We start from the raw sequence: 20,651 nt of genomic DNA, 5'->3' as shown, positions 1-20,651 counted from the left end.
GAAAGGGGCCCGCTCGGCGCGTGTTCAGCGNGTTTTTTGGCACTACCGAACGGGACCTGGACGGAGACCGGCGGGCTTCCCGACGGCTGCCGGCCTATTTTTGGCCCCGCGCGGTCGCCGAATCGATTTTAACTCAGAGTTAAAAACACTTCGGGCCCCGTTCGGCGAAATACGCCGAAGCCACGCCGTAACCTCACTGCCCGGGACCCGTCGGGCGGCCGAACAGGCACCTGCCTAAGATTATGACGTCACATGTGCTGATCAGTGCATCAGATGGTCAGGAAAAGGGGGTTATAGGGAGCATATATAAACTCCTGCCTCAGACTACGTCGCACAGTTCACCACGTGTGTGTTACATCGTGTACTTGTGTGTGTTACACCTTGTATTTGTGTGTCAGAATGTCGAAGGGCAAGGGAAAACAGCCGGCACGGCTCTCTTGCCAACTTCATAAAACAGATCATAACAGGAATAGAATGTGTCTGACATTATCTCTTGTTATCATATGCCTTCGTAATAAAATGGAATCAGAAGTTATTGGCATTTATTTTCAGTCCAAATTTCAACAGAAGTAACGATATTCAGTGGTTTTATTGCTCAATAGCAAGGAGCTGCCACGGCACACTTCCTGCCTCACTGCTGAAGTACTTCCTGCGTCACTGTTGAAGTACTTTCGAAAGTAGGCCCTCGGTTACTTTTGCGACGCACCAGTTCTGCCTGCCTCTCTTCTTCAGCTACCAATGCCAGAAGACCTACATGTAGGTTGTCACCAATCTTAATCTCAGACGGGCTTGTAAGTTGTTTGCAGGTTGCACTGAACGCTGCATCGCCAACTTCAGTGTACTCTTTACTTGACGTGTACTCTTTACTTGAAGTGAACGGTTGCAGGCAGTGCAGCGCTTATATATGTACCTGCTTAAAACACGAGAGGAGCCCGTCGGGATCCCGCCAGGAACCCGCCAGGGACCTGACAGCTGCCCGGCCGAACTGTAAGAGCCGGTCGGCACCCTACCACACGCCGCACGGGTCAAGACGGGCGACTGACCGGGCACCGGACGGGTCCCTGACAGAAACCGGCCGCAAAAGTTTATGAATATTAATGAGAGCCGCCGGCCGGAGCACAAGCAGGCCCCGACAGGGAGCCGTAAAGGAACATTTAATTGTGACCCTGACAGTACGGCGCACGCTCGGCGTCATGACGCCGGCCGGCGTCTACACCGAGGACATGCCGAACGGGCGCCGTTTCAAATGTGACCTAAGCATTAGACAGTGAGATTAGGGCGAGGTCGTCCGCCCAAGATAAACAGTTAAGTGATGTAGAAGTTAAAGTTGCAGGGTCACATTTGTTTGGATCAAAACATGAAGGTAGGTCATTAATGAAAAGGTTGAATAATAAAGGACTTAGATTGCACCATTATAATAGTAAGGTAAAGGCTTTGTGTATTGGGAGGGGTCGAGAAAAGATCGCCTGCCTAGTATGTAATATACGTTCAGCCTTCAACATAAAGGCAGACTCGTGGGAAAGACTTGCCAGTGACCGACCACTGTGGCGACGCACAGTTAGGGAGGGTGCCGCTACCTGTGAGGAAGCACGCAGAACTGCCGCACAGCAGAAGAGACGAGCCAGGAAGGAGGGTGCTGCCGGTCCTGTGGCGAACACTACTCTGTTCTGCACTGTGAGCGCTGGTTCCGGGCGAAAATTGGACTCTACATTCACCTGAGAACGCGCCCTACTACAGAGGGATGACAAAGCGGTCCTCGTCAACCTGACGGACGAACGACAATCGATCCAGATTCTAAAATAACGATATCTGTGAGGGAAAAAAATGCGATGTCTCTAATGAAGAAAAACTATATTTCAAATGATGTAAGTATAAAATGGTGACAGAAAAGTGCTATCAGACAGATTTTCTCAATCAGAAAATCATAATTTTTTTGCTGCCATAATATTGTAGCGGGTGCATTTTAACGTGCCTGGCAACACATATTAACGCACAACAATGAACTTTGGCACCACTAACATGTTGTCGACATGTACCGACATTATATACATGTACGTGCACGTTCTACCCCAGTAAACAACCTAATGGTATGTACATGTACATGCACAAATTCGAACTATCAGAACAACACACTTCCCGGCCCCTGCACGTACTACAGTCGTTGCAAGGAGGGTTGTAGTTGTAGTTCTTTGTAGGTGAGAAAGAAAATGGTTATTACCTTCGCCAAGAAGGTTATGTTTTCGTTGGCGTTTGTGTGTCTGTGTGTGTGTGTGTGTGTGAGCACGATAACTCAAGAAGGCTAAGATGGATTGTCTTGATACTTGGTAGGTGGGTAGGTCTTCATGAGACGTGGAACTGATTAGATTTTGGGCCCCCTAACGGCTTGTTATGGTACTGCAGCTGAACTTCCGGTTTTGATATCTCGTGATCTAGACATGCTAGGGTGACGAAATTTGGATGGTAGGTAGCTCTTGTGCTGGGGAACAAGTGACGTGAGTTTGGATCCCCTAGCGGCTTGCTCTGGAATTGCAGGGGCATTAGTTGAAAAATGTTTAAAGGCGGATAACTCAAGAACCGATTGATGGATCGTCGTGATTTTTGGCATGTAGGTAGCTGAAGTGATGCTTGACATAATGTTATTACAATTATGCAAATATTAATGTAATTTGCATAATTAATGAGGAAATTCTATATATCAGCTGCATTTCATGATAGGACTATTCAAGCTTGTGATATATGTAATGCAGAACGGCAGAAATACAGGCAGATATCGATTATGCAAATGAAGACTTAATTTGCATAATTAACGAGAAAATGTTATAATTACATAGTGGTAATGTCTGGAATTTCATACTTGGGATATTTGAAAGTTATGTGAAGGTGAACATTATTAAACATAATTTATTCAAATAAGGACCTCATTTGCATAATTTATGAGGACATGCTATAATGGCATGCATTGATAAGATAAGACTGTCTTCTGGTGTAGAATATGATCAACAGATATAATTGATGCAATATAGGATCCTATTCGCACAATCAGGGGAATTTATCTATAATGTCTTAGTCATAAAGGCTAACATCATTTGGCGAAGGTATGAGATCGTGGAACTCTAGTTATAACGTAACCTTGTTATGTAGAGAGGGTCAGGGTAGGACAATGTTTAACTTAGTCTATTAACCTATAGCTAGCAAGCAAACAATGACTTTGTCACGGGACAAGCTCTATGTAAATTAGACAGGCCACACGATAAACTCTATACAAATTTGTATACTGACGAAACAACGTGGTTCATTGCATGCGCAGTTAACAAGAAAGGCCGACATTTGCTCGGTAGCAAATACAGCATATTTCAGTCCATTTCCCTCCCCATTTAAAAATGGACTGTTCCATATCAACCTTTAATTTCCATCCAGTATATAATGAATGTTTCAAAGTTCGTAACAATTGTTCTCGAAACCCCCATACAGTGCTTTCAGTGTTAATGAACCCCAATATAGTTCTTTTCAACAAGTATTTACAAAACCCCAAATTAGAGCCTTTTAGTAACAGTGTTATCGGTTGCGTAGATCTGGTAGACATCAACTTTCGCTTTCTTCTTATATGGGTCTTCCAAAGGAGTACCTGGCGAGTGCCATGACGGACAAAGTGGACTGGCGGGAGAGGGTTTGGGACCGGGAACTACATGTACTCCCGACATGATGATGATGAGTAACAATGTTGGTCAGGTCATTTGGTTTTACGTTAGGGTACCAGAGCTAAAAGTGTAGATTTTTGTCTGAAAATAGCAAAAACCTGTACGGGATGTTAGATGTCCAACTGTTATTTTGCTTTTTCTCTAATGTCTTCCTTGCAGAAGAAAGCGATGTCGGCAAATGGACCAGCCCGTGACCCGGAAAGTTGTAAGATAATCAGTGGTGCATCAGCATTTCGGTGACTCTGGTAGCCTGTTGTTTTGTAACCGTTATTGTTGTGAGAGTCGTTATCGTTAAGCCAGTGGTAGAGACGGACTCACCGTCATTCCAGGCAGCCAACTGTACAACCGTCAAGAGCTACTAGACAGGTAAGTCGCCTGTTTCTTCTTTAGGCCTCACCTCCTTAATTTTATGGATGACATCCTCTGAAGACCCCCAAACGCGGGCGCGGGCGAATAAAAAAAAATTCCGGCCAAAAATAAAAATGGTACTAAACCACAGGAATACAAAGCTGGTATTGTGAATTTGGGCAGTACATAGCGACGTATACGACAAGCCGGCTCATGCTGGCTTTTTGTGGAATTCATGAATCGGCACTGTACGTTTGTACTGAGTTCTTGAGTATTGGAGCTTCGGTTTCCTGTGTGCCCGGCTCCGTATTGTCGCTAACTACAATGGACTACCCAAGCATAAGCCAGGCCAGAGCCTCGGTTGACGTGTTTTTTTGTTGTTGTTTTTTTTAAAAAAAACAGACAAAAATCAATGCGCGCGCGGATGTCATCCATAAAATTAAGACGGTGTGGCCTTACCCAGTATATATCCGATTTTCCCTGACGGTCTTCGCTAGAACGTGGCCATGTCGAAAACACAGGTAAGCGCCTATTGGTAGAGGCGTCATGAAGCGGCACAGAGTTCAAAGTGCCTAAAGTTGACAACAGGTGTATCACGTGATAGGTGTATCACGTGGCTCTGTGCTATTTTAAACTTGGGACTTTTGATGACGTCACTTTCATTTTCGCACTTTTCACAAAGATTCATCTGCCAGACGGCACCGTCCGGAGTGCATGGCGAATTCCTTCAGCTGCTGGTGCGGACTACAACTCTAACATTGCGCATACTAACCTTCTCACTTTGTAAAGCTTTCAGGTAAGATTTCATGATTGCATACACGTAATCACGACAATATTCACCAGCAGCCACCCACATTCTAGCTACAGCAGTTCCTGTTCGGAATTTTAAAGATTGCAGCCTCTTGCTGGGTATATAAATTAACCATGCATTAATCTAGCATTAAAAAGCAATTAAACTAGCATTTAGCTTTAAGTTAGCATTACCGTAGCCTGGATGCCAGACCCATAGCACATTAGGCTCAAAGTTAGGCTCACCGCATTGGATTACTTCGGGCCAGTGTGCTGTGGGTCTGGCACCCAGGCTAGTATTTCCGCAACATAAAAGAGTGTACTGGAGCAATTTTGGCCGCAGCCTAGGTACATGCATGCGATATTGATAAAAGATGGTGAACGCTATAAAACTGCAATATTTGACGAGTATTTAACCAGTTGCTTGATGTATTTTGTTACTCTCCAAGCAGAGGTCGTAACCTTTTTATATATGGCCGTTTTTCTGGCTAATGGATACTGCCTGGCCAATTTGATACTGTCTTTTTGCCACCGAGAGGGATCTGCTTGGAGATTAGCATTTTGTATCGTGTTTTTATGACGTCATTGAATCGAAGTGACATAGAATAAGTTACTCTTTAAAAATTCGACTCAAAACTTCGTCTTAATACAACAACATTTGTACCTGCAAAAAATTCGACTCAAAACTTCGTCTTAATACAACAACATTTGTACCTGCAAAAAAAGGTTAGATAATTTCAATAGCGTTTCATGAAATTGAACAGGAGGCGACTAAATAAATATCCCGACCCTCGCGCCCACCCGGGACTTTCCGTTCTCGGGGAATCCCCAAAGTTTCGGTGCGCAGCTCTAAAACAGAGCAGTACTCTGGGCCCAGGTCGGGGCTCGTGTCGGCCGGTTGTCCGGATCTAGTTCGAGTTTTCTGTCCTTCTCTGCGTCTGTTGGCCGTTTAGCTTTATAAGTCACTCGTCTGTGCTCTTGTGAGCATTTAGCTGCACAAATCTAACGCCCGAAAACAGCTCGCAAGTCAGCCAATCTACCTGTCTACGCCTGGGTGACGTCATCGCTTTTGTACAGGTAAAAATTATGAAAGAACTTCGCTTTTTTGCTTCATTCGATTTGCCGGAAAATGGAGGGTGTTGGCAGATATCGATCCTCTGAGTGTCCTACCGCTTGTTATAGCGCCAGTACTCCACCCTGCTGGACTGAAAATCCTGAAAAGGTAAAAAAAAACTAGAAAGGCCAATATTTGCTTTGGAGCAAATACAGCGATGGGTTCACCACATTTTACGACATGGCAGGGAAAGAATGAGAAACACAAGGGAAAACAATGATTTACATTGATATAACTATAATATGAAGTAAAATACAACTAAAACAACAGTTGGATAGCTATTCCCTACTTTATTGGTTAGGATTTTTAATTGCATAATGCAAACTGTTGATTTTCAAAATAAAAAAAAAACGTCCATGCCCCGCATTCCAATGCTGGAGCAGGAAAGCTTGAAATACCTACCAAAACACTTGAATACAGACATACTGTCAGTATGGAAATGCTCTGTGCAGGTGTTAATCAAGTTAAATCCCAACAGCCAATCAGCAAGAAGAATAGAGGAAAGCTGCATGCCTATTGGTTGATGCCCTGCATTCCATTGTGATGACTCATGCCCAAACGTGGTAAACAAGGCACACTAACACAGTAATACATTTGCTATAACACAGCCAAAAAACTCAAATAAAACCATTCTAAAAGCCTGTATCACAATAATTTAAAAAACGCCTAGGGGTATTTGCCCACTGTACCTCCATACCAAATTTCAGGACCTTGGGCCCTAAAATGAAGAAGCTGAATCCATTTAAAAAATGGCAGGAGAAGGAGAAGGAGAAGAAGAAACATCAGAAAAAGCAATATGGGTTCACCACCACTTCGTGGTGTGGTGAACCCATAAAAAAAATCTAAGAAACGCCACGTCACCGTATTTGCTTAAGGTATACAGTTAAAGCAGTGAAGATTTCTCCAGTGTTATGATACAGAATAACATACAATGATTTGATTTGATTTATTTGATAAATTTAATCTTTGTTTTTTGTAGTGTGCAAATTATTTCTTTCTCTTTTGAACCTAAACAAATGTTTTCCTAGATCACTAGTATAAAAGCCTGTGGGGGGGGGGACTTTCCGCCTTAGCAGGTGTATCATGGACTTCCCCCTTCCCAGGTGACTTTGCACAGGGTCACCTGATCATAAGTTCTTCTTTGGGTCGGCTGTGTCGCGCTGTGCGGTTTTACCCAGTCTGCTGATTTAGGGAATTTTCAGTTTATTTTCCATTGTTGAAGGGTGTCATTTGCAGTCTCCAGTGTTGGTTTGGCTTTCCGGGGAAAAGCTAAGGCAAACGTTAACTGTGTAAAAGGTTAAAGTAACGTTATATATTACAATAACTCCGAGTTCCCACTGATCCACAACCTAGGGGGCTCTAAGAGCTACTAAAATACGACATGAATTCAAGGATCTCATACATTCAGTACCTCCATGAAATAAGTTTTCTAAATGTTTTTGTAGATTTGTCTGATTTATTATGAGACTGTTGTAATTACCATAATCTGTTTTAATGACATTGACAATGAAGTTGCATATTCACGCCCTACATTAGCCAAACGCACTACGTTAGATAACTGAGGTAGAAGGATAGAAGGAACAAGTGTTACAATAATTTGCTTTGCTACATCTAACAGTTATATCTACAGGATCTCGCGATCGTCTCTCTTTTTGAAACATATATTTTTGAACATATTTACAAACTTTTTCATTTACATCCTAGTGCTTGGATGTCATAATTGATTTATGGTTTTCTAAACTCAAATTACAATATTTTCTGTGCGACATTCCTATCCTTTGGCAATATTTCATTTCAACATGTCCCCATCAATTGTGAAAATTATGGGAACAACTGAAATTTAGTAAGGTGGTAGAACGGTACATAAGACATTGAACCTTGGTCATTTTGGCCAACGCAGATGTCAGAGAATGATTTTATTGGCAAAAAATGAGTGAAAAAAGTTGCATTTTAAGCCCCAAATGGAACTTTCGAACCCGTTTAGAACCCGTTTAGAATTTTAGAAACGCGTTCCAATTCGGGCCGGGTTCCATGACCCCAGGGTGAATGACCGCGCGGCCTTTGGAACACGCCATCCAGGCGAGTGGGATGGGGACAAATTATAAAACAACATACCAAGGAGCAGGTTAGAGAGAGAGAGATGGGGAGCTTCATTCCAGATACGGTCGCTATTTTGATTGTCTTTATGGGACAGCATATTCTTCAAGTGAAGGTGGGTGATCTTGCACCAAAGTGAAGCCGCCGGTAGTGTCCCGGGTCCCCCCAGATACATCGAAACCATGGCGTCTCCTGTCGTGGACATACGCCGCAACCAGCCTGAGAGATGCGCGCCAACTTCCACGGTGAGTTGTGCTCCTCCAGTGTAAAATATGGCCAGAAGTACGGCTTCCACGAGCAGGGACTGTTGTTGTGAGCGTTTGGGAATGATTCTGACCGGTAGAAATATGCACAGCGTAGTCGCGTACCGAAGCGTACGTGTTTAGCTAGTATTGTTTACATTCTACGTCGTACTGTACAGTATCACGTAACTAAGCAATATATCGGGTTTAGCCCGAAAAATACCGTCAAAACTTCTAAAATATTCGGGTGTGGATCATTTTGGGCAGAAACTTACCGAACATTTGGCGTTTTTTTTTTCCGTAGATTTATCGATTACATCATCGATATGTCCCTTCCGTCATCACAGTGGGGAGGGGGGCGTGTGTGATTCTATTAAACGGCCTCCGTTTTCTGTCAATCGGGATCTTTTAGCCTGTGAAACCCAAGCTCCGGGGGGCTCCCTACATAGTCCGCCACCCAATAGCTTTTTTGGGTGGCGGACTACTAGGGAGCCGGCGAAAAGCGAGGTTCAGTCAGGCTAGGGATTTTTCAATGTTATCAAGATAGAACGCTAAAAACACTAGATCTATATAGAAAGGCCCACAAGGTCAACATTTGCTTGGGAGCAAATACAGCATATTTCAGTACATCTCCATCCCACGCAAAAGTGGACTATTCCAAACTTACCCCAGTGCAAAACTGGAGGATTCTCAAATAAATAAATTACATGCTAACCATGCAAAGTTTCACATCAATCTTATCTCACAATCTTGTTGCAGGTATCATATGCAAATACTAAAAATGACAAGACTTGATACATTATGAAGATCTAGTTGCAAAGGAAAGGAAACTATATGTGACTATGTCACAATTGCAATATACAGATTAACTATAAAGCTATACATACATATTTAACTCAACAACTATATATTACTTATATATGACTTGCATATATACAAACACTACATTAATATATTGAATAATTTACATATGATCGACATAATTATATTCATTTGAAGAACATCACATTTGATTTGGCAAATATTTCAGACGTTTTCTCCTTTTTTTTATTTACCTTTTATTTTTGTAATGCCATGGTAGTGTTATATTTTCCTTGGTAATGTCATATTCTAACTTTAAAGCAATTTCCATGTAATCCCATGTGTAGAGGTGTTCATTACTGCATTGTTGTCTGTAAATAATTTTTGTTTCCTTTTCTTTCAAGGGTCAAGCAGTTAGAAGATCCTGCACAGAACATACAGCAGGTACATGTAAGCTAGTGCTAAAAAGGAAATAGATTGGCTTTCTATTGAAACTGTGTAAGTACAAATAGACAGTAGATAAATGGTGGTGTCAGGTTCAAGTTGTAGTGTGAAGACTATATTATAAATAATAAGAGCAAAGTGTGCAAATGTTTTTATCACTTAAGGAATGACTTAGTCACAGTATATAATTTTTGATCATTGTGATGTTTCTGGTCATCTTTAATATACAAAATCTTACCCTTCTGTTTCTATTTTGCAGATTGGACCTCATGTAAGGAAGGAAGCAGAGATTGGTCCAGGAGAAACTGATTGTGACTATTTCTGAAAACACTTGTACCATTCTGATTTCTTTCCAGTACGTAAATATTAGATACGTAAAGTATATGTAAGAAATGTATATTTTTTTTCAATATGTATGTATAGCTTCGCAGTGTATAGAAAAATATGTATGCATTTATAGTGTATGTTACAGGTTTGTTTTATGTATTATGCATGTTTAGTTTTGTAGTACTTTATATAAGCCAAATTGTATAGTCTCCATTTTTTTGCAATTAGAGTTTAAAATGTATAAAATCTCATCATAATTATTATCTACATATCTGCAATAAGATTGTCAATAAATGTAAAGTGCCATATGGCCACACCAATTTAATTTGTTGGTTCTCGGATTTTTTCAGAAAAAATATGAAGCGACAGGGCGAAAAAAAATAAAAATAAAATCAGGTCTAGGCATCCTATTTTAGGCTTAAATGCTACGAAATGAGCCATTAAGTCAACACAAAAGGCTGGGTTAAAATTTAAACATTAAATTTTGAACTTTTAATCAAACCACTGCAATGATAGATGGGAAAACTGTAACAACTAGGAAGAAAAGGACTATCCTCAACTGTTGGGGGCAAAACATGAGCATTTTTCAGTTGATTCAGAACCAGAATCATATTTTTTTTTTTTGCAAATCAGAAAAAAACAAAGAGGCGAATCCGAGAACCAACAAATTAAATTGGTGTGGCCTATTTAAGTAAAATACTGTCCAAATTCAGAGTACTTGTAATTTTCAAACGGGTAACAAGATTGTAAGACAACTTTAAGGTTTCAAAAATTGTTTCATTAAAGCTGTCAAGATAAATTCAATGTGTACATGACTTATACATGCATCTTTCCTCTTAATTGCAAACATGATGAGAGTGTGTGCTGAGTGAATCATTTTTAACTTCATCCCTGGCCTTACAAGGGCAAAAACATTATTCAAATCCCCCAGTTAATGTTACTCTATAATCTTATACCAGTAGTTCTTCCACCCATCCTTCCCCAATAAAGGTATAAATGGTAGGCGACTCCATCCTGAGGTAAACATCATGCATTTGCTTGCAAATGTTACATTTCTAGTTGGTATCTGTTAATATTCCATCTGCTATAAATTATTACATTACATTATATAAAGTACTACATGTACCATACTATGTAAAACACTGTACAGAATTATTAACTATTTATTACAGAATTTCATAATTTCCTCTTTAATTATGTAAATCAAGTCTTCATTTGCATAATTTGCATTTAATCATTTACATCTCTCTATAAGCTACCTACACACCAAAAATGATGAAAATTTGTTGCTTTCTTGAGTTATCCACCTTCAAAGATTTTGTCAGAACCCCCCTGCAGTTCCAGAACAAGCTGCTAGGGGGACCAAACCCACACCACTTATTCCTGACAGGAAAATCTATCTGTCACCAAAAATCCATGACCATAGCATGTTCAGGCCAAAAGATACAAAAACCGGAAGTTCTGCTGCAGTGCCAAGGTCAGTCACCAGGAGGCCAATATTTGACCTTGACCTTTGTTTTCCTAAGACCTACCAACATACCAAATATCATCACAATCAATGAAGGCCTTTTGAAGTTATGATGACTACGAATGTGCAGATTTAGGATAAATGGGAGTGAACTAGGATGAACTGTCAGCTCGCAGATCAAATTCAGCTGGAGCCAAAATTGAGCCGAAAGCATGTGGTGTCCTTGCTTATACTTACAGTGTCTTTTTATTCTTCATAGTGGCTGCCACCATGGAGTCTCAGCAGGGCAACTGGCCATCGCCTCGAAACATGTTGTATTCGAAGATTAATGAGAGTTTAAATAAAGAGGAAGTGAAAAGTTTACGTGCCCTGTTGGTTGGTGAGAAAATTCCCAAAGGCAAAGTTGAGGAAAAGACACCACATGAGATTTTTAACATGTTAGAAGACGACCACAGAATAGGTAAAGGAAATCTTGGGTTACTGATCGGACTGTTGAAGCTCCTCAGTAAAACACAGCTGGCTGTGGAGGCTGAGGATTTGGAGAGAAATGAGCGTAAGTACAATTTGTAAACTTTCTACATAATGTTCAAGGTGCTAAAATAAAAGGTCTTTTCTTTTGAGCCTTTTTATGTATGCTTTCAAACAGTGAACTATTGATACCAATTTGAGTTTTAAAAAAATTGTGCATGTGTAATAATATTATGATGCACAAACACACATGTACACAACTATGTTGTTGGGATATGGACACACATTAAAAGTATCTGCCATCCATAATCCATTTTCTAGGCATGACAATGCCGAGCACAAGTAAGAGAAAGGCCCCAGAGGAGGCCAGCAGTACCAAACGGGCAAAGATGAGCCGTGATGATGAGGACTCTGCCAGCTCTGCAGAAAGTGACATTGGATGTTCAGCCTCAGCTTCACCTCAACAGGACACAGAGATGCCAGAGTCTCAGAGTGGTAGGAATTAATTGCTTCTGATGTTTTGTTGGATGATACAAATATACACAGTATGATTTATTATTCAATCTGACAGTATGCCAAAGTGCTGATTTAGCAGGAATCATCAAAAAGCCTACCAGGTATTGCAGTAGGAAGAATTTTATAAAATGTGGAAATTGTACTAAAAAACAGAGCTCACTACAAGCCATGCTGAGTCACTCAATATTAGTTAGGCCAAATGTTGAATGAGGACAATTTCTGAATCTTGATGCAGGTTTCAATGGGATGTCCGGGATCAAAGTTGGCCAAATTAATAAAGCAAATGTAGCTTCTAACGTAGCATAGATTTGTATGTAATACTACCCTAGTATGTAGTATGTTACAGTCTGACTTTAATTTATAATGTGGCGGGTACTTGCTTATTGGAGGGGGGGTCAGAATATTGTTGCTGTATGCAATTGCTGCCAAACTCAATGTCAAATACCGGTAAGCTTTTCAGTTTCTCCATTGACATATGGCAATGGAATGGGCAATTAAGAATATAATGTTGTGCTCCTCACATTGCAGGTAGAAACCTCATGACATCTGCTGAAGGTGCAGCAGGTGGATCAACATTTGAAACTGTACTAGGAGACGTGCGTAAGCGAATAAACCAACTTGCTAAACTGATCAATAAAGGTGATGTGGGGCCTGATGTCAGCGTAGAATTCAACTTAAACACAGGTGTGCAACTTAATTCATTAATATCATACATGCATCTATAACTAACAGCGTTTTGATTTTTGAATAGCATTAACATGGTTCAGGCAATTGGTGGTAAAATGGTGATGACTTTTAAAATGACATCGATTTGGTCTTCGGCATACTTGTTTTCTTATAATCAACATTTTAGCCTCTTTAGGGATTTTACTCTTATTTTGTATCAGCTCATATTTAGAAAAACAGACAACAAAACCTTTAGGAACCTTTTGAAAAAATTGTAACCTTCTTGGCAAGAGAAAGGTACCTTAACTCGACAGCTCCAATATGCTGCATATTGTTTTGAAATACATTGCAGGGCAACGTGCCACTATCAAGGTAACCGCTGCAAATCTCAAGCTCGCAGACGGCTGCAAGTTCGACGAGGAGTCTGCTGCCAGGCAGCTGTTCAGGTAATAGTTGGGAGTCCATTCCAGCAGAAACTTGGGCAACCGCTCTTCAGGCATCCTTAGCAAACGCCCTAACCATCTTAGTCTAATATTAATACCAAATATACACTGTCATGTTGTTCACATTGATGGTTGCAAGTGATAACAGATCAGAGTGAGCCACACATACAATTGGATTCATCTTGATTATATTTATAAGTTAACAGTTTTGAACCCAGATGTTGACAAAATCTCTCTCTTACACAGGTCAGCAACACACAACAAAAGTCATCTACAAGAAGATGGGATGACTGTGGACGAAACTGATGAGCAGGATGAAAAGGAAGAGAGGACAGAACTGGAAAGGGGGTTTAATTACATAGAGGCAATGGCTGGACAGGTGAGAAAATTAGCAACCCTTAATCTATGCACATAATTCTTCTGCATATTAATATCAGGGGGTACACCCCGTTTATTTTGGGTTTCAGTTCCAATCTGCATACACACCTTGAAGCCTAGTGACCGTCTCTTTCAGGAAACACAAACACAGTGTATGGAAATGACTGCTGGATGATGTTATTGCTCGACGTAAATTGTTCCATGTGCCACCCTCCCCACATACATTTACAGCATTTGACATTAGAACATCTCGACTTGGAAACCATTTATGCCTCAGTCATGTTGTGAGGCGACCCTCTTCAAGGAGACCACCTGTCCAAGGTGACCACTTTTCTTTGGTGCCCTGGGTGGCCGGCTTGGACAGGCTTGACTGTATATTTGTCTTCGTCAGAAGGACTATGAAATTGTCTCGCCGGAGTGTGGGGAACTGCGGATTTTGCGGTATAACTCTGGAAGGCATGATTCGACGTCCATGATTTTTGGCAGGCAGATTACCGCTGTTGAGGCCGAAGTCAAGTACAAGTTTCGGCTTCGCGGGGGGTCCGTGCGTCACGTTAGTGCACCTTTTGTGTTTGTGGCTTGTTAGCAAGATAACTCAAGTATTTGTAAAATGTTGATTATAATTCTTGGTGTGGTGCTTACTATTGTCGGGACCAAGCTTAAGTTCGTTACTGAGCTTCGTGGGGGGTTTCGTTGTGACTACAGGGGGCATTTTGTTAATTTTTCTTGTGAGCAGGATAACTTTTGTATGTGTGGATGGAAGTTAATGAAATTTGATAGGCATGTTACTGTGGTGGTCTCCAAGATTGAGTTCAAAGATGAGAGTCGTGGAGGTCGTTATGTCCCCGTAATAGGACCTTTTGTGTTTAGAAATCCCCCACCTACATCTGCTTGGAGACAGCCGGGGAACCCCATAATGGGATGGGATCAAATGACGTTACATTGAGGGATTGTACTATAACTTCAGCAGGGGGAGGATAGGTTGGACATATGTCAGGTTATTTTTCTACGGCCACACCAAGTAATTGCTATGGATGACGTCCACTGGAGACCTTAAATCTAATTACTAGTACCTTAAATTTAAGGCAAGCGCGCAATAAAAACACGAAGGGCCGAAAAACGAGATGCCTAGATTTGGAATATACTAACTGTAGAAATACAAATGTTAGGACACAAAGAACACAAGAAACAAGTCTTCTATTTGTCATAAAGACAAATTAACAAAACAGCAGTACGTAGTCACCCTGTTCTGATTCTTTCCTTTATAACATCTTCTCTTATTATATTTTGCGGCGCTGTCGTGACACTTTCAACACAGTAAGAATTTCTTGAACGTTTTTTTTTGCAGTAACAGTCCAAACTCAAATAACGTAGGGGGGGGGGGGGCTAACACGCATCTGTATAATCTGCGGCAAACCGTTTCAGGGTGTTCTGTACCATAAAAATAGTACAGAGATTCTTTTGTTCTTCAGACCAAATTGATTATTAAAAAGAGTGAAGAATACGCATGTTAATTTCTCTAGAACAATGTACCTCTGACGAAGACATGAGATCTCCGACCTCTAGTTATTTAATAAAATAGGCCCCAGATAATAATGAATAATAATATCACTTAAGCTGTACCATTTTGTGACAAATAAAATCTAATAAATCCTTATTATCATTAGGTGGGCAACGACAACATCAGCTCAGCCTCAAAAGATGAGAGTCAAGACTCAGCATCGCTTGGTGCAACAGCAAGCCTCACACAGCCACCAAAGGCTGGCAAAGTTCGTGTGTATCGCATAGAAAACAGCAAGTTTGTGCAAATTGGGGACAACAACCGCATGGTGATACAGAAAGTGACACCACAGAAAGATGGTAAGTAGTATTTTTCAATTAATGCCGCCTAGTTAGCAAATATATTGTACAATGAATATTTCTGAGAACATTAGCCGGAGTTGCTTTATCAGATCAACAAAAAAAATGCAGGTCCTGAAGATGTTCTGTATGAAAAACTTTCAGACAACCAAGAAGTCCCTGTCAGCAAAGCTGCCTTCAAACACTCTGAGGACAGCAAGGAGGCAACCAGTCAGGATGGAGCAACAGCCGCAGTGGAAGGTACTTTTTGTAGATTCATGTATATGTCATTTCATGGTGCTCATTTGTCAAACTCAAGGAAGAATTCACCAAAAAGCAGTTACTCAAGCAACTGGATATGATTTTGAAAACGTCAGACGTTTCAACTAGAATCCACTAGCTTTCGTCAGTGACTGAGAGACCAGAGGGGGAATGCAGGTTTATAAGCACAACCTATTGATTGATATGCAAATAAAGTGAAGACAAATTTTTGGAAGTCGAAAAAGGAACAAAAGTCAGACAATTCAAGACAAGGTAATGCAAATTAGTCAGAAAGCTCCTGTTATACAGAACAGGAGCTTAAGTGTTGTCTGTCCTCGGGGCTGGGAGTGCCAAATCCCAAGTGCCGGAAATATCGACTCGTAGCCCCCCTTCCCTGTTGAGGGTGGGGTTGTACATTCTTTCATATATTGCCTCTTGAACACCCCGTTCCCACCGCATGTTTCGCGGTCTAAGATATCCGTGGTCTCGAGTTTGAAAGAGTGACCCTGGTTGTGTTGTAGGTGGTGGAAAATAGCTGAGGAGTAGCCGTTGGCACTAGGTCGGCAATGTTCTTTGTATCTTACTTTGAGCGGTCGACTTGTCTCTCCGATGTAGGTGTTGTTACAATTGGGCTCCTCACATTTGAGTCTGTAGATAACATTCGCCTTGGTACCTCCCCTCTGGTCTCACTGACGAAAGCTAGTGGATACTAGCTGAAACGTCTGACGTTTTCAAATCATATCCAGTTGCTTGAGTAACTGCTTTTTGGCGTATCGTATTACCTGGATGTCTAACCTTCATCGACGTATCAAGGAAGAATTTCCTAATAATAGAGACACCAACTAAATCGTGAAACAGCATCAATGAATCTTCCTTCGTCTTGAAAATTATCAGGGAGATAAGTATAGAATAGAACACGGTGTATTCCGTATCGCCCGAGGTACCAGCCTGACCGCAGTTCGAATAGCCCGAAGGCCGGACTGAGGTGAGATCCGATCCGCAGGAGGGCTGGGACTGAGGTGCATCTAAACAATAATTCCAACATCCGAATTTGGTGTTCGAAGTTTTCAAAGTGGCGCACTCGCACATTATTCTATGGAACATTTGGAAGCCCAGGCGGCACGCATAAAGAAACCCAGGGTGTACCGCTACTTTTAATTATCACACGGGCCGGAACACCCGTATCGAACGTAATCGCAGTCCAGGTATGACATCAAATAAAGTTATCTGAATCTTTGTCCTTACAGAGGCAGTGCAACTGGAAGAGGCTGCTGCAAATGTTCCAAAAGAAGAGTTTGATGACCAGTTCCTGACTTGCCAAATCTGTATGAACATCTACAATGACCCCCGAATCCTGCCATGTCTTCACACCTTCTGTACCAGATGTCTGGAGGAATGGCAGAAGGAAAGCAATAAGTTCATCTGTCCCGCCTGTCGGGAACAGTTGCCACTAGGAGCAGAAGGGGTTATTGGCCTTCCTCCCAATGTCTATGTTAACAGCTTACTGGACTTCAGGACCCTACAAACTAGCAAAAGGGCTAGTGCCTCCTGTCAGATGTGTGAGTCTGGGGCCAGCATAGAGGGGACTTGTGGGGACTGTCATTTGCTCCTGTGTAGGAACTGTATAACAGCTCATGGCAATGCTCCAACACTGAAAGACCATTACATCATCACCCTAGATGACCTGAAAAACCCAAGAAGCAGGTCACAGTACACCCGGGCAAAGAACTGCCCAAAACACAACCAACGCTTGATGTTTTACTGCCAACCCTGCACCAAGCTTGTTTGCCAAGCCTGCACCAGTACCGAGCACTCACGTGCGCTGAAGCATCATGACCCACAGGAGGTGAGTAAGGCTGCTCAAAAGATCAAGGCTGAACTGCAGACTTTACTGGGGCAAACCCAAGATACAGCAGACACCCTGAAGAAAACTGCAGAAACTGTTAGCATGGAGCTGACAAGCATCACTGCAAACTGTGACATGGAGGGGAAGAAGATTCAGGAACATTTTGCACATCTGAGAGCAAAACTGGACGGAGAAGAACAGAAATGTAGAGACAAACTGAGGGAGATGGAATGCACTCAAACAGAGGCTCTTCTGAAGGAGAGAAAAGGTTTAAAGGAGACTTTAAGATCCACAGAAGAAGGACTTCAGTTCTGTGCAGATATACTTGCTCGAGGTAATGATGTAGAAATTCTCACACTCAGACAACAGTTAGAAGGAAGGCTTAAGAGTTTAACAGCATCCAAAATCTCACACAGAGAACTGGAGAAGGCAATATCATTCCAGCCTAGCTTAGAGATGTTAACATGTAATCCAGGGACTGTATCAATGTGTAATGTGGGTATCACAGTCCCAGAGCTGCCGGTAGAAAGTCTACCAACTACACTGGCCCCACGGGGTGGCTGTGACAGAGGATGGACATGTGTTTGTAGCTGATGTTGAGGACCACTGTATCAGGAAGTACAGATACATGTGAGGGGGCTTAAATGATACCCTGTGAGTGAAGATATTATCATGATGATAGTATTGAAGTATGAAGCATACACTTAATTTTAAGAAAGCATTATTGACCTTGTGATCTGTAGTTTTGAAAATGTTTTTCTTTACAGAACATCAGATGATAGTGTTTATGTTAATCTGTGTGATGTAGAAACTCAAGTTTCAGCATTCTTTGCCCAGTAATCTAGAGTGTGTCTTAAAGATTTGTTTTTTCCATACATGTATGTAACTTTATAATGCTTGTCAATGAGTAGAATACTGCAATGTAAACCATATATGTATATGGAAGTTTGATACTATTTGCGACATTTGTACATTAACGTGCAACAATGCAGAGATTGAGTTCCAAAGGCCCTTTAGATGTAACATAACCAGTCTATAACATGTAATCTATGAAGTATGGATTGTATGAAGTAATGTCAATAATTCGTTGATATATGAATTATACGGACATACTTTTAATTATCCTGCTCACATTCAATATTGGTTGTTTGTCATTTTGTATCATATTTGGCAGTACATATTATTCATAATCATACAGGATAAAGGTTTTGGGGAATACCTTTTAGGGCCAGGCTACACCTGTCGCCCAGGTGCGCCGACCAAGCGCATCAGGTGGGACAGCTGGCGCCATCTGCACCTGTAACAGGGGGGGAAGAGATCTTCTCACCTGTTGCTAGTGATGACGTCATGACGTCCCGTCCGCTCCAGACGTAATGAGCGCCCGTTTTGGCGAGAGGAAAACACGAGGGTGAAAACTCTTGCGCTTGGTCTGCGCATCTAGGCGACAGGTTTCTAGCGAGCGGACAACCTCCGGGTCACGGGGTCACCCCGTCCCGTAAAGGAAGGGAAACCCTAAAAACCTCCTCTCGCAATTGACAATACATTACGAGAGGAGGCTTTTTTTTATTAAAAATGATATTAAAAAAGATAGGAAATAAAAAGGAAATATCTTTTGGGGCCAGGCTACACCTGTCGCCCAGGTGCGCCGACCAAGCGCATCAGGTGGGACAGCTGGCGCCATCTGATGTTGTTCTGAAGAAGAAGCTCGCGAAGCTGCGGGGTGGTGTTGAAGGTTCCGGTGTCGGTACTGTGGATGTTGTTGTGATACAGATGAAGTGTAAGCAGATTATCCAGTCCCACAAACATGTCGGATCGGAGAATGGTTAACTGGTTACTGTGAAGGTACAGGTGAGTTAACCTGGTTAAGTTGCAGAACGCTCCGCTGTTGATTACGGAGATCTGGTTGTAATGAAGGTATAATGTTGTCAGACTGCTGTACCTGGAGAAGTCGGACTGGTTTAAGGTTGTGATGGAGTTGTGAGTCACGTAGAGGGTAGTGATGTCTGTCGGCAGGTCCTGAGGAACACTGGTGAGGACTCTGTTGCCGCACCAACAAAAGTCTGATGAACAGCTACAGCTGTGGGCTGCGGTCGGGCGAGCTTCCTTCAGGATGATCAGCAGAAGAACCAAAAACCTCTTCATCTTGTTTGCCATTTCATCTGCCCAACAGAGTTTAATAATCACGTCACAATTTATGGTTATTAGTACTCTGTTATTGATATATCACATATATTCCATATATCCCATACATCCCATATATAGGTCGTGATATCATGGTGATATGATACAGAAAATTTTTAAAGAATAATCTCATGAATAGATTTGGACACTGTCGTTTGCAGCTTGATTTGCTTACTTCAGTTTTTCTTATTGCCAAATGTTGTTGGGTGTGATGGAGTACATAGGATAGTTTTCAGTAAGCCCATAAGGCAGAGCGTGGGTGCTGGGGTGAGTCAGTCGGGGCCTAGGCTGGAGAGAGAGAGGTCCGGTGGCCTGTACTAGGGCAGCGGTCTGGTATTAAACGGAGTTCCTTGAGATCAACCCCGGCTCATTTCGTGACATTGGGCAAGTGAGCGCCACTTAAGCAGTGCTTCAAAAACAGTCTCGGTCTCTTTTTTCAGTTTGCACAGGTTTCCTCACACATGTGCTTGAAGGTTATAGTACTAGTAGTACCTTAATGCTTCTACCCATTATATCCAGGATTACCTGAAAAGCAGGCCAAAATGGCCTGAGTTGTAATTACTGGTAATACAAACAAAGTGACAGTCTCACCTGAAATCACGACCCCAAACTCTCCTGACGGCTGTGGTTTATCTTGTGCCTCGGTTAAGGTTGGCAGATTCTGTGAATATTAGACACGGCGGCTAGTCTCACACGCTACACACAATTATGTACTTAACAACACT

General features: G+C 41.8%; 2 protein-coding genes across 5 annotated transcripts; one reads left to right on the top strand and one right to left on the bottom strand.

The window, feature by feature from the left end:
- The first annotated feature begins 4,738 nt into the window (after positions 1-4,738).
- On the top strand, positions 4,739-18,950 carry LOC109475944. Of its 4 annotated transcripts, none has more exons than XM_019776756.1 (9): positions 4,739-4,842; positions 11,588-11,881; positions 12,118-12,291; positions 12,841-12,996; positions 13,331-13,424; positions 13,668-13,800; positions 15,467-15,659; positions 15,804-15,899; positions 17,147-18,950. In XM_019776756.1, the coding sequence occupies exons 2-9, from the start codon at positions 11,599-11,601 to the stop codon at positions 18,337-18,339; spliced, it is 2,322 nt and encodes a 773-aa protein (XP_019632315.1). In that variant the 5' UTR covers positions 4,739-4,842; positions 11,588-11,598; the 3' UTR covers positions 18,340-18,950. The 4 variants fall into 4 exon arrangements, with proteins under 4 accessions (XP_019632315.1, XP_019632314.1, XP_019632313.1 ...); XM_019776755.1 differs by lacking the exon at positions 4,739-4,842 and adding an exon at positions 5,389-5,912; XM_019776754.1 differs by lacking the exon at positions 4,739-4,842 and adding an exon at positions 9,848-9,888.
- A 418-nt stretch (positions 18,951-19,368) lies between these two features.
- On the bottom strand, positions 19,369-19,887 carry LOC109475936 (leucine-rich repeat transmembrane protein FLRT1-like). Its single transcript, XM_019776748.1, has 2 exons — positions 19,685-19,887; positions 19,369-19,492 (listed from the first exon to the last, which is right to left on the bottom strand). The coding sequence occupies exons 1-2, from the start codon at positions 19,885-19,887 to the stop codon at positions 19,369-19,371; spliced, it is 327 nt and encodes a 108-aa protein (XP_019632307.1).
- Between the last annotated feature and the right edge of the window lie 764 nt (positions 19,888-20,651).

This window comes from Branchiostoma belcheri, unplaced genomic scaffold (assembly GCF_001625305.1).
Source record: "Branchiostoma belcheri isolate BF01 breed outbred unplaced genomic scaffold, Haploidv18h27 scaffold357, whole genome shotgun sequence".
NCBI classification, from domain to species: domain Eukaryota; kingdom Metazoa; phylum Chordata; class Leptocardii; order Amphioxiformes; family Branchiostomatidae; genus Branchiostoma; species Branchiostoma belcheri.
This window is presented reverse-complemented; position numbering and strand designations above follow the sequence as displayed.

Bases quoted from the DNA above. Each gene is read 5' to 3' on its own strand.
- LOC109475944 (XM_019776754.1), top strand. The intron at 13,425-13,667 runs GTAATAGTTGGG...TCTCTTACACAG, and splicing joins GCTGCCAGGCAGCTGTTCAG to GTCAGCAACACACAACAAAA. The intron at 15,900-17,146 runs GTACTTTTTGTA...TTGTCCTTACAG, and splicing joins AGCAACAGCCGCAGTGGAAG to AGGCAGTGCAACTGGAAGAG.
- LOC109475936 (XM_019776748.1), bottom strand. From the start codon at position 19,887: ATGAAGAGGTTTTTGGTTCTTCTGCTGATCATCCTGAAGGAAGCTCGC. The intron at 19,493-19,684 runs GTACAGCAGTCT...CAACATCCACAG, and splicing joins AACCAGTCCGACTTCTCCAG to TACCGACACCGGAACCTTCA.